This window comes from Gopherus flavomarginatus, chromosome 2, assembly GCF_025201925.1.
Source record: "Gopherus flavomarginatus isolate rGopFla2 chromosome 2, rGopFla2.mat.asm, whole genome shotgun sequence".
Taxonomy (NCBI): domain Eukaryota; kingdom Metazoa; phylum Chordata; order Testudines; family Testudinidae; genus Gopherus; species Gopherus flavomarginatus.
Window position 1 is genome coordinate 117827797 of NC_066618.1, and position 15877 is coordinate 117843673.

General features: G+C 44.2%; 1 protein-coding gene across 3 annotated transcripts in view; it reads left to right on the forward strand.

Annotated features, from left to right (window-relative positions):
* Positions 1-15877, forward strand: part of COL15A1 (collagen type XV alpha 1 chain) — a 262588-nt gene that overhangs the window by 122182 nt on the left and 124529 nt on the right. For all 3 annotated transcript variants that reach the window (XM_050938132.1, XM_050938131.1, XM_050938133.1), the window contains exons 8-10: positions 6807-6953; positions 7525-7551; positions 14130-14192. In XM_050938132.1, coding sequence (XP_050794089.1) covers positions 6807-6953; positions 7525-7551; positions 14130-14192 — 237 coding nt within the window. The remainder of the gene's footprint in view (positions 1-6806; positions 6954-7524; positions 7552-14129; positions 14193-15877) is intronic.

The following is a 15877-nucleotide window of genomic DNA, read 5'->3' on the forward strand; positions in this document are numbered from 1 at the left end:
CAACGGGTGGGGTTGTTGCAGGGGCACCCCCTAGGATGGCATGTAGCTCATCATTTCTGCGAGATCTGACACGGAGCGGCTGTGCTTTCTGATACACTGGTACACTGGTTCTCTAGTACACTTGCCCCATATTCTAGGCAGGACTGACTCTATTTTTAGATACTATAAAGGAGGGATTGACTCAGGGAGTCATTCCCATTTTTGTCTTTGTGCCCCCAGCCGACCTCAGCCAGGGGCACCCATGACAGCAGCAGACGGTACAGAATGACTGATAACCGTCATCTCATTGCCAATTTACAATGGCATGGCAGACAGTACAGAACAACTGATAACCGTCTCTGCTATGTTGCAAAGGCAAATGAATGCTGCTGTGTAGTGCTGCAGTACCATCTATGTTAGCAACATCCAGTAGACATACGGTGACAGTTAAAAAAAAGCTGAACGGGCTCCATGGTTGCCGTGCTATGGCGTCTGCCAGGGCAATCCAGGGAAAAAGGGTGCGAAATGATTGTCTGCCGTTGCTTTCATGGAGGAAGGAATAAGTGACGACATTTACCCAGTATCGCCCGCGACACTGTTTTTGCACCATCATGCATTGGGATCTCAACCCAGAATTCCAATGGGCGGGGGAGACTGCGGGAACTATGGGATAGCTACCCACAGTGCAATGCTCCAGAAATCAACGCTAGCCTTGAACCATGGATGCACACCACCAAATTAATATGCTTAATGTGGCCGCATGCACTCGACTTTATACAATCTGTTTTACAAAACCGGTTTATGTAAAATCGGAATAATCTTGTAGTGTAGACATACCCTCAAGCAGCTATGGCATCTCATGGCAACATCGTATCCAAATCCAGATCCAAACTTTCTGGTTCAGACTGTGCCATAGACAGAGCAAACATGTGCTTTTGATGTGGACTATTTTTACTTTATTTAAAGAAGCCATGAAGAAGGAAAGGAACCCCTATAAATCCTCAAAGTGAGAACCTGGAGTTTGTTGTTCATTTTATAACAGCCATCTTGAACTAACTTGTAGAGACAGCCTTGCAGACTAGGGGGCTACTTTATTCTTAAGTAAAGCCCCTGGTGCATGTTATGTAATTTTAAATCTATTTGGTATGCTATACAACATGCCCCAGGGATCCTTTATCGGCTGGATAGAGCAGTTGAACCCAAACTCCTTGAATTTTGGAGCAGTTGAGTTCTGAAATTTGTATCTGTGGCTCGTCTCTAGAACTGAGTAAACAATGCCGCCCTCCCTCAATAGTTAAAACAAAACCTCTTGAAATAGATTACTTTTTCAAGAGAGGAGGCAAAAGCACTTGAACAGATTTGAAAGCGAGTTTGATTGTTTGCAGAGTACTCTTGCAAAAATTGTGTGATTTTTTTTTCATTTTTGGTGGTTTTGAAACAAGATAGGCCCAGTTCACTTAGCAGATACCTGAATTATGCCAGCTACTTAAAGCACAGATTTCCCTTAGACACACATTTATGTCCACACCAACTTCATACTCAAAATTTGAGAGGCTGATCCTACAGTTTTGCCTGAGTAATGGCAGCTGCATATGGCCCTGGGTACTTTGATAAAAAAGCACACAGTGTTAGAACATAAGAAAAGCCATCAGACCTGTGGTCCAGCCAGCCCAGTATCCTGTCTTCCAACAGTAGCCAATGCCAAGTACTGCAGACAGAATGAACAGAACAGTGCAGTTATTGAGGGATCCATCCCCTGTCATCCATTCTCAGCTTCTGGCAGCCAGAGGCTAGGGACTCTCAGAGCATGGGGTTGCATCCCTGACCATTTTGGCTAATAGCCATTGATGGATCTGTCCTCCATGAATTTATCTAAATCTTTGTTGAACCCAGTGATAGTTTTGGCCTTCACAACATCCCCTGGCAATGGGTTTGACTGTATATTGTGTGCAGAATACTTCCTTTTGTTCGTTTTAAAACCTGCTGCCTATTAATTTCATTGGAAGACACTTGGTGCTTGTGTTATGTGAAGGAGTAAATAATATTTCCATATTCACTTCCTTCATGACATTTGTGATTTTGTAGACCTCTATCATATTCTCCCTTAGTTGTGTCTTTTTCAAATTGAAAAGTCCAGTCTTTTTAATCACTCCATGTGTGGAAGCTGTTCCATATCCTTAATCATTTTTGTTTCCCTTCTCTGTAAAGTAACTCTGCACCTAATGTTATAGTTATGTTCCTGAAAAATGCGACTTTAAGTGAAACAATGTTAAGTGAATCCAATTTCCCCATAAGAATTAATGTAAAAAGGGGAGGGAGTGGTTCTAGGGTTTTTTTTTTTTTGCCAGACAAAAGCATTATATACATTTTAAACAAGCAATTTAATACAGGTATAAGTTTTTTAAACAATATTAAAGAAACAATTTAATACTACAGTCATCATTGCTGAGTATGAAGCTTGGTTGAGGTGGTGGAGTCAGAGAGTGAAAGAGGGTAGATTGTCCGGCTGCTCCTCTTGCTGAACTTTCTGAACTCAAACAAACACATCTAGAGATTTCCTTTTTTTTTCCCCCTTGGTAAATTTCTTTATAGCGAATCATTAGATAACCAACTCCCCTAATCACTTTGGAGCTGCGTTCCCTGTCAGGATCATCATTACTAAGGATTTGCAAGCCAGCTTCAGTCATTTGGAAAGCTTCAGAAAGACATTTGGCAATCAAATTTCGATGGGTTGGTGGTTCTTCTACTTCTTGGCCCTCTTCTTCCATTGCTCTCATCACCTCTAGTTGCATCAGATCTTCATTGGTTAGCTCATATGATTGCAGAAGTTGTGTAATGTCGGCTTCTTCCACTCATCAAAACCTACTTTCTTGCCAAGCTGAGGCTGTCTTTCTTCATAGCAGGGACAATATCTTTGAATCCTTTTAAGTCATTGACCCATTCAGGCCACACTTTCCTCCACACACCATTCATGCATGCCTGAGTAACTTCAGCCCAGGACTCACCAATGTTATTGATGCACTTCAGGATGTTGTAGTCACGCCAGAATTGTTGAATCATAGGTTTGTCTTCCCCATTGGTGCCTCTGATGAGCTGGTCGAAAGAATGGCATAAGTAACACACCTTAAATACAGTGATGACTCCTTGGTCCATGGGTTGGATGAGTGATGTGGTGTTAGGTGGCAGAAAAACAACTGACATTTTCACACAGGTCTTCCAGTTGATCGGATGAGCTAGTGCATTATCAATAAGTAATAAAATCTTGAAATCAAGATTTTTCTTGGCACAGTATTCCTTCCATGCAGGGACAGCATTAAGTGTCAGCTATTCTGAAAAAATAGCTCCAGTTATCCATGCCTTCTTATTGGATCTCCAAATGACCAGAAGGTGTTTCTTTGAAAATCCTTTGAGAGTGCATGGTGTTTCAGTTTGGTACACTGTCAGTGGTTTCATCTTCATGTCTCTGACAACATTACCACCTAGAAGCAAGGTTAGACGGCCTTTAGCTACTTTAAATCCGGGTTCTGTCTTCTCCTCTCAGGAAATGTAAGTCTGCTCAGGCATCCTCTTCCAGTGCAGGCCCATTTCATCGACATTGAAGACTTGTTTAGGGGAATAGCCACCTTCCTTAATTAATTTCTTAATTATTTTCTTGAGATAGTCGGAGAATTCTTTAGCTGCTGCAGTATAAGCACAAGCCACCTCACTGGACATCTTGATGTTATGCAGGTGGAAGTGCCTCTTGAACCGATCAAACCATCCCTGACTTGCTGTGAAAGTCTCTGTCTGTGATCCTTCACCTTGGTCTCTCTTCAAATTGTCATACAAACTTTTTGCCTTAGCTTGTATCACTAGCAAACTTAGAGGTATGTTCCACTGATTTTGGTCCTCTATCCACCATAAGAGAAGACGCTACATATTTTCCAGCAAACTACTTCTTGATCGATTCTTGTAGTAGCACTAAGCAGTGTTACACACCGAGCATAAGAACATAAGAACGACCATATTTGGTCAGACCAGAGGACCTTCCAGCCCAGTATCCTGTCTGCCGACACTGGCCAATGTCTGACCTCTTGCATACCACTAGCCACTCACCCATAATCTCTGCAGCAAGTCCATAATGTCTAGTATATCTTTTTTAAAACTGTATCCTTCCTTGATTTGAAAAAATGTGATGAAGCTTCCTAAGTCTCTCCCTGTAATGCATCTTTTCCAGACTGCAGGTAATTCTTGTGGCCTTTGTTTGCTCTTTCCCATTTTTAAACATCCTTTTTTATGTGTGAACTCCAGAACTGGACTCAGGATTCCAGTAATGGTCTCACTAATGCTGCATACAGAGGTAATACCATCTCCCTACTTCTAATTGATATTCCCCTGCGTATAGATCCGAGGACTGTGTTCACCCTTTTACCTACAGCATCACACTGGAAGCTCATGCTCATCTTTTATGAAACATCCCTGCCTAAGTCCTTTTCAGGACACAGTCCCTCATCTTATAAAAGTGACCTACATTTTTAGTTCCTAGATGTATAACACATGTATAACACATGATGTTCCAATAAGCCTAGCTTACCAAGCCATCAGGTCAGCCTATCTAACTGATCTGTCTCCGCCGTTATTTACCACTCCACCAATTTTTGTGTTATCTGCAAATTTTATTAGTAATGAGATTATATTTTCTTCTAGAGCATTGAGAAAGATATTGAACAGCACTGGGCTGTGAACAGATCACTGCAGGATCCAACTAGAAGGGCCTTCCTTGGATGGCAATTCCAGATTTACAATTATTTTTGCAGTCTATCAGTTAACCAGTTTTTAATTGATTTAATGTGGGCTACATTGGATTTTATGTAGCACTAACTTTTTTTTTTATCAGAATGTCATGTGGCACTAAGTCAAAAGCCTTACAGAAATCTAAGTATCTTATGTCAATACACCTACATTTACCAACAAAACTTGTAATCTCATTCAAAAACAAAGTAAAGTTTGCCCAAGAGGATTTATTTTCCATAAAATCGTATTGACTGGCATTAATTATGCTACCATCTTTTAATCCTTTACTGATTATATCCCATATCAGCCTTTCCATGATTTTGTCCAGGACTGATGTCAGGCGAACTTATCTGTAGTTTCCTGAGTCTTCCCATTTACCCTTTTAAATATTGGCATGGCATTAGCTCTTTTCTAGTCCTGTGGTACATCCCTAGTCTTCCAAGATCTGTTAAAAATCAATACTAATGGTTCAGAGAGTTGCTTGGCCAATTCTTTTAATACTCTTTGAGACAAGTTATCTGGTCTTATAGATTTTAAAAAGTTTAACTAGTTGTTGGTCAACATCCTCCCTAGTTATTGACAGAACAGAAAGATATGCTTACATTATCCTGCTTCTTTCCAAATACAGAACAAAAATATGTACTGAATACTTCTGCCTTCTATTGCACAATTAACAATTTTACCATTCATCTAGTTTTGGACCAATACCATTGACAGGATTTAGTTTGTTCCTGATATGTATAAAGAACTAGTTTTTATTGTCTGTAAGAGGGTGTTCTGGTGCTTTGTGAGGTAGATGCTTTAGAAGAGGATTCTATAAAACTCATTGTTTTGTATGTGGTGTGATTAGGGGAGTGAAGGTGATATAAATGGAATATGAAAGATCATCTTGTCTTGTGGGGGATATTTTATTTTTCTGTGTGAGCTGCAGCATTTGGTTTGTGTGTTTGTTTTTGTTTGTTTGAATTCTATTCTGGCTCTCTTTTGGGAATCAAAAGGGCATCAAAGATTCCTGACACCTGGGAATCAGTTGGATTGCCTTAACCACCAATTGGCCAGAAAGACAGGGACTAATTGTCCTGGTTTAAGCCTCACCTGGCCTCTAAAGAAAGCAGAGTCTAGAGCCAATCAGGACCAGAGAGGGGCAAGATAATAGTTCTCCTGTCGGTGGAAGGAGGCAATTCAAATATTGAAAGCTGTTGGCTTCCTGCTTCTGTATGGTGGGGCTAAAACCTTGGAAGATTGCAGGCTAGAAAACCCCAGCTAGGGAACTGAATTCTGCTTTTTTTTGTTTTGTTTTGTTTTAGTATATGTCCTCCTAGCTTAGGGGAAGACAAATTAAAACTCGTATTCCACCTTTAAGAGGGAGATAGAGCATGGCTATGACTTTTTTTTAAAATAGAAGCTAGACCCACTGCTTGGGATGTTCTTTTGATATTGTCCTTTACCCTGCTGGTCATTGATGCCTTTAGCCTCCCTTATCAATTGTCTATATTTACTAACTGCTGGTTTATACTCTTTGCTATCAGCTTCCTAATTTTTTCCATATATGTGGTAATGGCTGCTTTCACTTCACTTGATTTTTTTTTAACCAAAGAAGCCTTATTTCATGATTGCTGAACTGTGTGTGTGGTGAGGCAATGGTGTTGGATTTTTTTGGGGTAGCTAACAGAGTATTCTTAAATAGATGCCCATTATTATTAACATTTTTATGTTTAAATTTTCATCCCACTCAGTTTTGTGTGGGCAACTGGCTTTTTCAAAGCACCAAATGTTGCTGGTTGGGGACTATAATTCTGTCTGCACATAGCTAGTGAAATTAAGTCATGACCACTTGTACCCAGGCAATCATCCCATTTTGGTTGAATGATCAATTCATCTTGATCAGTCAGAACGAGATTTAATACCCTGAGTTGGTTGTAATATATGTTGGTACAGTGCCTAGCACAATGGGGCCCCAAACTGGTTTGAGGCCTGTAGGTATGATGGCAATATATGTTAAAATAAAAAAAAGAAAATAATAAAACCTATTATTGTATATTATACATTCTTAGGGTCAAAAAGGTGAGAGAGGCGAAAAAGGAGAGCAAGGGCCGCGAGGACCACCAGGACCACCAGGAAAGTCGAAACTAGAAAAAATGCAGACAGGGATTCAAGGACCCCCTGGGCCTCTAGGAAAACCTGGGCGAGATGGTGAACCTGTGAGTACTGCCTCTCTGTTGAAGCCACACAGATTACATAGGGAGACCAATATTCATTTATCACACACAGGTGAAGGGCCGATTCTCTACTGCCTTGCACCCTGTGTAGTCAAGTGGGTGTTTAATCATGCCACATCAAAATAGTAGTCTTCTCCACATATCAGTGGTTCTACAGGGTGCCTGACCATGGTGATTCCAGACCAAAGGGTGTAAAACACAACTGCTGAGGTGTCAGCCAAGCTCCTCAAGGATGACACTTGCATTTTGAGAAATGTTGGATGGGGGGGACTGGTTGTATAGCTCCCAAGAAGCATGGTTTATGTATCCCCTCTAAGCTGCAGCTTCTGGATACACAGAGTGTTTTATACTTCACTCTCTCCTCAATCACAAATACATGGCCCCCAATTAAATACGTATACAAAATAATGCACCTGGTAACACAATACAGATCCTAATTCTGTTTTGATATTTTGTCACAGCATGAAATGCTGGCCATTAAGATGCAGTTACTTGTTTTTATCCCTCTTCTACTTGTTCTATGAACCTTTCTAAAATGAGTGTTTTCTTTTAGGGCATTCCTGGTAAAGATGGATTGCCAGTAAGTACCTTTTTTTGTGCATAATTTAGTTTGTTGAAGAGAAAGAAACCTAGCATGTCTTTGCCAGACTGACAATCGGCTAAGTTTGAGCTTAAGCTATACAATGCTGTTTTGCAACCCTGTTCTCAGTAGGCAGTTTGGTATCTGAACTGCTGCACTATGTTGTAATGAAAAGCAAGAATACTGTAATGTTTCAAAGTGTATCACAAGCATTTGGAAGAGACCCCAAGATGACCATCCTTGACTGATCACAGGTCTGTTTCACACTGATTGATTTCAGAAGTCCTAGAGTCTTTCTTCTGTTTTGTGAATACTGTTTAAGATTGGCAAATAGCTTGAACTAACTCCTTCACCATGACTTTTGGCTGTCAAGCTGTGTTTGTAACCATTATGTAAACAAATGGCTTCAGTTTTCTAGTTGCTTCTCCCTCCAGTCCCTTTCTTCTAGGGCTTAATAGGATTTTGTGCAGCTAGTGATGAAGGGCTCACCTGCTGATTCACGCTGGCTGCCAGACCAGGTGGGCACTTTGTGCTCCAACCCAGGTTTATACAAGAGCTCTCTCAAGGCAGAGGGAACTAGAAGGAAGAAGAGGGGAGCCCTGCACAGACCAACACTTTGAAAAGCCAAGTTCCGGCAGGAAGTTTTGTTTGATGCTATTTAAGTTAGCATAAAGGAAACCCCAAGAAGAGGATATACTTAGACCCTTTTCTGTGTATGTACTGTGTTAAGAGCAAGATGAGAACAACATGTGATTACCCACCCTAAACTACAGCACTCGCCCAACTCACAGCTGCTTCCCCATCTCCTACTCCTAACCTCAGCTGGTACAATCCTTCCTCCACAGCTGCCATCTGCCTTCCCCACCCAGGGGTGAAAGTAACTTAAAGGACTTGCCGGTACTCCAGAATCCAGAGGAGAGGCGTGGCCTCCAACTAAAGAGGCGAAGCCTTTAAATCCCTAAGCCCTTTAAATCACCCCCTGAGCTCCCAGCTGCAGAGGTGGGTGGGAGCCCTGGGGTTCAGGGGCAATTTAAATGGGCTCCTGCTGCCACTACCCTCTAGGGCCCTTTAAATTGTCTCTGGAGCCCTGTTGCTGGAGCCCTGGGGTAGCGGCGGCAGGGCTTCAGTGGCTATTTAAAGGGCCTGGGGTGGTAGAGGCAGCGGGAGCCCTGAACCCTTTCAATAGCCACCAGAGCTCAGCCATCGCTACCCCAGGGCTCCGGCAGGCTCCGGGGGCTATTTAAAGGGCCCGGGCCCTTTAAATTGTCCTTGGAGCCCTGGGGTAGCGGCAGTGGGGCTCCAGCGGCGATTTAAAGGGCCTGGGCCGGTAGCGGCGGCAGGAACCCTGGGCCCTTTAAATCGCTACCCGAGCCCCGCAGCCGCTACCTCATGGTTCTGACAGCGGGGCTCTGGCAGCAATTTAAAGGGCCCTGGGCTCCAGCCCTTTAAATTGCTGCCTCAGGAAGCCGGTCCACCCCAGTATGGCGCACCAGCTCTTGCTGGCAGGGGTGGCAGGTTTGTAGAAATTTTGGTGGTGCCCAGAACCTGCCCCTGCCCAAACTCTGCCCCCCCCAAACTCCACCCTCCACCTGCCCAAGACTCTGTGAGGGAGTTTGGGTGGGGGAGAAGGTCTGGAGTGCAGGCCCTGGACTGGTGCAGGAGGGGTGCAGGGTGCAGGCTCTAGGAGGGAGTTTGGGGATGGGAGAGAGTGTGGAGGGAGGGGCTGCAGGTTCTGGGAGGGACTTTGGGGATAAGAGGGGTGTGGAGGGAGGAGGTGCAGGGGTGAGGGCTGTGGGGTGAGGCTGGGGGTGGATTTGGGATGTGGCTGTGGATGAGGGGTTTGGGGTGTGGGAGGGGACTCAGGGCTGAGGCAGAGGGTTGGGGTGCATAGGGATGAGGGCTCTGACTGGGGTTGTGGGCTCTGGGGTGGGGCAGGGCTGGAGATGAGTTTGGGGTGCAGACAGGCTGCCCTGGGACTGGAGCCAGAGAGGAGGACTCCCCCAAGCCCTTTCCCTGCTGGCAGCAGCGAGCTCTGGGGTAGGGACCCCTTTCTCCCCCCCTGGCAGCACACTCACCCCCCCATCACTGCACATGCTCCTAGGGCCCCTCTCAGGTCCAGGAATCCCCCTTGCCTCCCTTGTGGTCGGTGCCATGCCGGGGGAGGGGAGGCGCTGCCATCACATGTGCACCTCCTCCCCTGCTGCTGCCCCTCACTGGGGCTGCTCCTTGCCCAGCGTGGGGCAAGAGCAGTGACTGCAGGCAGGGGGCCAGCTGTATGGTGGAGGGTCCCACTGGAAAATGAAAGGGTTCTAGGGGGAAAGGCAGCCTGCCCTGGCAGTTGTGGAGAGGGGCATTAGGACCCCGTGGCAGCAGTTAATGCAGGCAGGCAGCATGGAGCTGCAGTGGATGGGGAGAGACAAACGTTCTGCTCTGGGACCCAGGGAGGTGCATGGGGGCAGCAAAGGGGGGGCTGGGGCACGCTCAGGGGAGGCGCAGGGGAGCAGCAGATGGGGTCAGGGGGGAGACCCGACCCCGAACATTCGTGGAGCCGGGCTCCTGGGCCCTCAGTTTTGCTGGAGCCAAGAGGCGGAGTCAGAGAGGGAGCGAATGCTCCATTTTCTTGCTGGTAGCTACTGCACCTTTTCTTACCGGTCCTCCGTACCAGCCCGTACCCACTTACTTTCACCTCTGTCCCCACCCCCATTCCTCTGAGTTCTCAACTCTATCACATTAACAGACCCACACCACCTGTCTCACTCCCTGGCTCCACCTGCCCACAGCTACCACATACCCCTGATCACTACTTCTCCTCAGCCCATTTCCCACCTCCTCAATTGCCCTGTTGCTCCTCCCTCCCCTGACTCAAGCCTGCCTCCCAGCTCCTGAAACCCACGCAACCCACTCTCACATTACATTGTCGCAGTGCATTTTTCATCTGCTGTTGTTTGGTGTGATCTTCTTCCATGCTCAGGTGTTCCCCAACGGCTTCTCACCAGTGTCATTCTGTCACCCTTCCCCCATGCTCCCAGGTCTCTGGCTTCTCTTTTAGCTGCCACATTCCATCCACATTCCCAGATTCCAGTGTCGTCGTCCCCCCCCACTCTCTTCTCAGCTGCTTTGGCCCATGTGCCCTCTTCAATGCTCTAGTGTGACATATCTTCCAGCTGCACTACCTACATGACTTTTTTCCATTTTCCCATTCCCCACCCTGTTGCTATATTTTCCCTCCTCCCTCCCTCCCACAGGGAAGCATTTGGGTGGGAATATCATCTACCTTATGCAGCCCTTTCCCCTTCCAGAAATCTACACAAATGCTAAAAATTTTGTCTGTTCCTGCCCTCTGTATACACTCCTCAGGGGAGGGTCACATTTTTATAATAGTCAGTACAAATGATCCAGTGGTGAGGGGGTTAATTATTCAGTCCAACAGACAAACAAATGCTTCATCTATCTGCAAATCTCTGTTCATACTCCACATTCAAAGAAATCTAGTTACTATTGCACAAGGTCAATTCATATTTAGGAGTACATAAGAATGGCCGTACCGGGTCAGACCAAAAGTCCCTCTAGCCCAGTATCTGTCTACCGACAGTGGCCAATGCCAAGTGCCCCAAAAGGAGTGAACCTAACAGGCAATGATCAAGTGATCTCTTTCCTGCCATCCATCTCCACCCTCTGACAAACAGAGGCTAGGGACACCATTCCTTACCCATCCTGGCTAATGGCCATTTATGGACTTAACCACCATGAATTTATCCAGTTCTCTTTTAAATGTTGTTATAGTCCTAGCCTTCACAACCTCCACAAATTTACTGTGCGCTGTGTGAAGAAGAACTTCCTTCTATTTGTTTTAAACCTGCTACCCATTAATTTCATTTGGTGACCCCTAGTTCTTGTATTATGGGAATAAGTAAATAACTTTCCCTTATTCACTTTCCTAGCCTCTTTAATCTTTCCTCATATGGGACCCTCTCCAAACTCCTAATCATTTTAGTTGCTCTTTTCTGAACCTTTTCTAGTGCCAGTATATCTTTTTTGAGGTGAGGAGACCACATCTGTACGCAGTATTCGAGATGTGGGCATACCATGGATTTATATAAGGGCAATAAGATATTCTCAGTCTTATTTTTTATCCCCTTTTTAATGATTCCTAACATCCTGTTTTTTTTTTTGACCACCTCTTCACACTGCACATGGAGAAAGGATTTATCATTAGAAAAGCTGTACCAGGCAAAGATGCTGACCTTTTTAGCTTTGCACTATGCTTTCTTGCTCTTAGCATTTTAATTTTAAGCAGAACACATTTTTTTAAACAAAAGCCATGACAAATTGTTCTGTGGAAAAAGCTTCAATGATATAAAGTGATTAGCAATTTTATTTCTGCAGGAGCAACACTTTAAATTAGCCTCTGCATGTTTGGATATTTTTTTCTTTTACAGTTCTTTGTGGTATAAAGAATCATATTTCCTCCCTTAGCAATCTTCTTGCAGCTTTACTTATCTTCGGAAACCATTTTGTTTATGTGCTATTAGACCCCTATCCTGCTAATACTTTCACACATGCTCAACTATGCTGCTGTGAGCAATCCCATTGAAATCAATGTACTGTTTGCAGTAGTGCAGGAAAGAACATGTGCAAGTGTTGGCAGGGTTGGGGCGTTAATGCGTAAAAAGCATTTTGCCACAACCAATTAAGCACCAGAGAAATCAATATTAACCACAAAGAAAAAAATGAAATCATGTGGGTACGTTTGAGCCTTACTGCATGTAGTTCATGGATCTTTATAGTTAGTGCAGTGCTATCGTGGTTAGACTCTGACAGTGGATATGATTAACACACACCGTTGTCCAGATTTCCTTGGAGAAAAAGTTTATAAATGAACATAAATCTGAGCTTCATTTTCCTCTGGATTTCGTTCCAGAATTTTAGGTTAGCTGGCTAATTCATTGCACGTGATAGCCTTATCCTGCACCACTTAAAATCAATGGGAACTTTGTTATAGACTTCAATGAGCAAAGGCTCAAGCCTTATATAGAACACAGCATATGCATATTGTATTGGGGGGAAAATACACAGTGGGATAAATGGGTTATTTGGGGTTTGGGAGTTGAGATTTATTAGAACCCTGAGGGTTAAAAGGAAACTTGAGGCCTAATACTGCAAGGTAATTTCTGTGAGATGCTTAGCACCCATTGAACTCAATGGGAATTGAGGGTGCTCATCATCCTGCAGGATGGGGCTCTAATGATTCCAGTAGGAGATGAGTGGAGTCAGCACCTCACGATGAGGCATGCTGCATGATGTGTGGCACTCGATTAGCAGCTTACAGCAGTATATTACATATTTCCACAGGAAAATATCTGACTGTCCTTGTCATAAACAGATAGTTAAGGGTTAATGTCTCTTTTACCTGTAAAGGGTTAAGAAGCTCAGTAAACCTGGCTGACACATGACCAGAGGACCAATAGGGGGACAAGATACTTTCAAATCTTGGTGGAGGGAAGTCTTTGTTTGTGCTTTTTGTGTTGTTGTTGTTGGCTTTTGGGACTAAGAGGGACCAGTCGTACATCCAGGCTCTCCACATCTTTCTGAATCAGTCTTTCATGTTTCAAAATTGTAAGTAATAGCCAGGCAAGGCGGATTAGTCTTATGTTTGTTTTCTCAAATTGTAAATGCTTCTTTTTGCTGGAAGGACTTTTACCTCTGTTTGCTGTAACTTTGAATCTAAGGCTAGAGGGGGTTTCCTCTGGGCTATATGAATCTGAGTACCCTGTAAAGTATTTTCCATCCTGATTTTACAGAGATATTTTTTACCTTTTCTTTCTTTAATTAAAAGCTTTCTTTTTAAGAATCTGATTGATTTTCCTTGTTTTAAGATCCAAGGGGATTGGGTCTGAACTCACTAGAAATTGGTGGGGGGGGGGAAAGGAGAGGGGATGGTTAATTCCTCCTTGTTTTAAGATCCAAGTAGTTTAAATCTGTATTCACCAGGGAATTGGTGAAGCCTCTCAAGGCAACCCAGGGAGGGGAAAGTCTTGGGGGGCGAGGGGACAGGGAGTGCGCCAGACACTGAATTTCTGGCTGGTGGCAGCGTTACCAGATTTAAGTTAGTAATTAAGCTTAAAAGTGTGCATGCAGGTCCCCACATTTGTACTCTAAACTTCAAAGTGGGGAAAGAAACCTTGACAGTCCTCTTCCCTACTGCCCATTACCTTGGTGTGAAATTGAAACTGGTGACCTTCCAATGTACATTTTGGAAATGAATAATTTGGGTCAGCTGAAGACAAAATGTCAGCCTGGAATCTGCCTACTATTATCACATTGAGGAAATGCAGAACAAATAGAGAACTATTCCAAGAGTTCAGGTAATCCTCTACTGTCTTGCAAAAGGTCTGCTAATATATCAATCAGTCACAGATACCTGGGAAAAATCAGGTGAGAATTTTGCACACTTTAGCTTCCTTCCAAATAGACTATAGCAACGTTCCTAAGGGCACTTTTTGGTTTTCTAAATATGCATCATTTATAGGAATTCTATTTTAATGGAAAGAAAATATTGAATAAAAATGTCTTTTTAGGGTGAAAGAGGACTTCAGGGATTGCCAGGGTTGAAGGGAGAGGATGGCCTTAAAGGAGAAAAGGTATGTGTCCTATCAGTGTCTAAGAACCCACTGTCCTATCAGTGTCTAGCTCCCATTAATCTTTTGCTTTGTGTTAATTTGATATGTTCTGAAAGGAAATAAAATACAGAAAGCACAAGAAGAATTTATTTACCCTTCTCTCCCACCACACATCTATTCAAAGACCAGTCACAATACACACACACACACATTTGTACTGTTAATATACAATTCATGAAGTAAACCATCATTAAACTGCTTTTACTTTCAATACTTACTTTTTTCTTTGTTGCTTTTTCTCTCTTTCCTCCGATCCTCCAATATTATCTCCAATATTTACCCAGAAGTTAATATTTTGTGCCGATTTTCACTCACTTAAAATTTTTCATAATAAACATCAATACATTTCTGAGACATATTAAACAAAAAATGAAGGGCCTTGTATGTGTGACTGTGACTACGCTCTGCCAGATAAACTATGTAGGAGATTAGAGTGCAGTCCTATTTTAGCCTTGCAGAGTATCCAAAATCAGTGTTCACATTTTGAGGTGACTACTCCTGTCTCTGTTGAGCTGAGGGTAGCTAGTGCAGGTGAATCAATTGCTGCATTCCACTTGAAAAATTCAGCCAGCAATTTAGACAAGTGGACAAATGAATCATTAATGTTAACTGGTCAGTGTTTCATTAGCAAAGTGTGAAGCTGAATGCAGGTTAAGTTGAACAAGGGGAACTTTATTAAACCCTGTGCACTGCTCTGTCCACGGGGCTGCATTACTTCCATCCTAACTCCCCACCTTCCCTGTTTTCCTGGTGTCCTTCAATAGGGTGACCAGGTGTCTGGTTTTTGAGTGGAACACCCGGTCGAAAAGGGACCCTGGGGGCTCTGGTAAGCATTGCCGACCGGGCCATTAAAAATCCGGTCAGTGGTGCTGCGGAGCTAAGGCAGGCTAGTTCCTATCTGTCCTGGCACTGCACTGCACCCCAGAAGCAGTCAACAGGTCCGGCTCCTAGGCAGGGGGGCAATGGGGCTCTGCACATTGCCCCTGCCCCGAGCATTGGCTCCGCACTCCCATTGGCCAGAAACTGCATCCAATGGGAGCTGCGAAGGCAGTGCATGTGGGCAAGAGCAGCCTGCAGAGCTGTGCCTCTGCCTAGGAGTTGGACCAGCTGGCCACTTCCGTGGTGCAGTGCTGTGTCAGAACAGGCAGAAAGCCTCCCTTTGACCCCCTCCCCCAAATCCCTGATTGAAATACATTCAGACTCAACTCAAGTGGAGTCCAGAGCACTTAGAAAGACGAAATTCACCTCTGACAATGCAGAGCAGGGTGTAGGGCTCCTGGTACTCCCTCCTGATCCCTGTGGCCATTATTCCAGTCTGTGAGCTACAATTGCACCCTTCCAGGTCAGTCTCTTAGCCTACTCCCAGACCATCTATGCATGCTGGAGCAGAGACCTTTTCTGCTTCAGGCTTTTGTTTCCCCCTGTTATTGCTGGAAGCTGACAAAATACCTACAGGCAAATTATCACTTGGTGGTTAAATCTAACTCTGTTGGCAAAAGCTGTCACTGACAAATACATTAACACTCCCATGGGTTGAATCTGCTTCTGAGCAATCACAGGTCAGTAGAAGGCAATGGGATGAATCTGCTGAATGGCAAATCTGCAGCTCTCTCTCTCCTGCTCTGGCTGGGCAGAGGCTAGCAGCA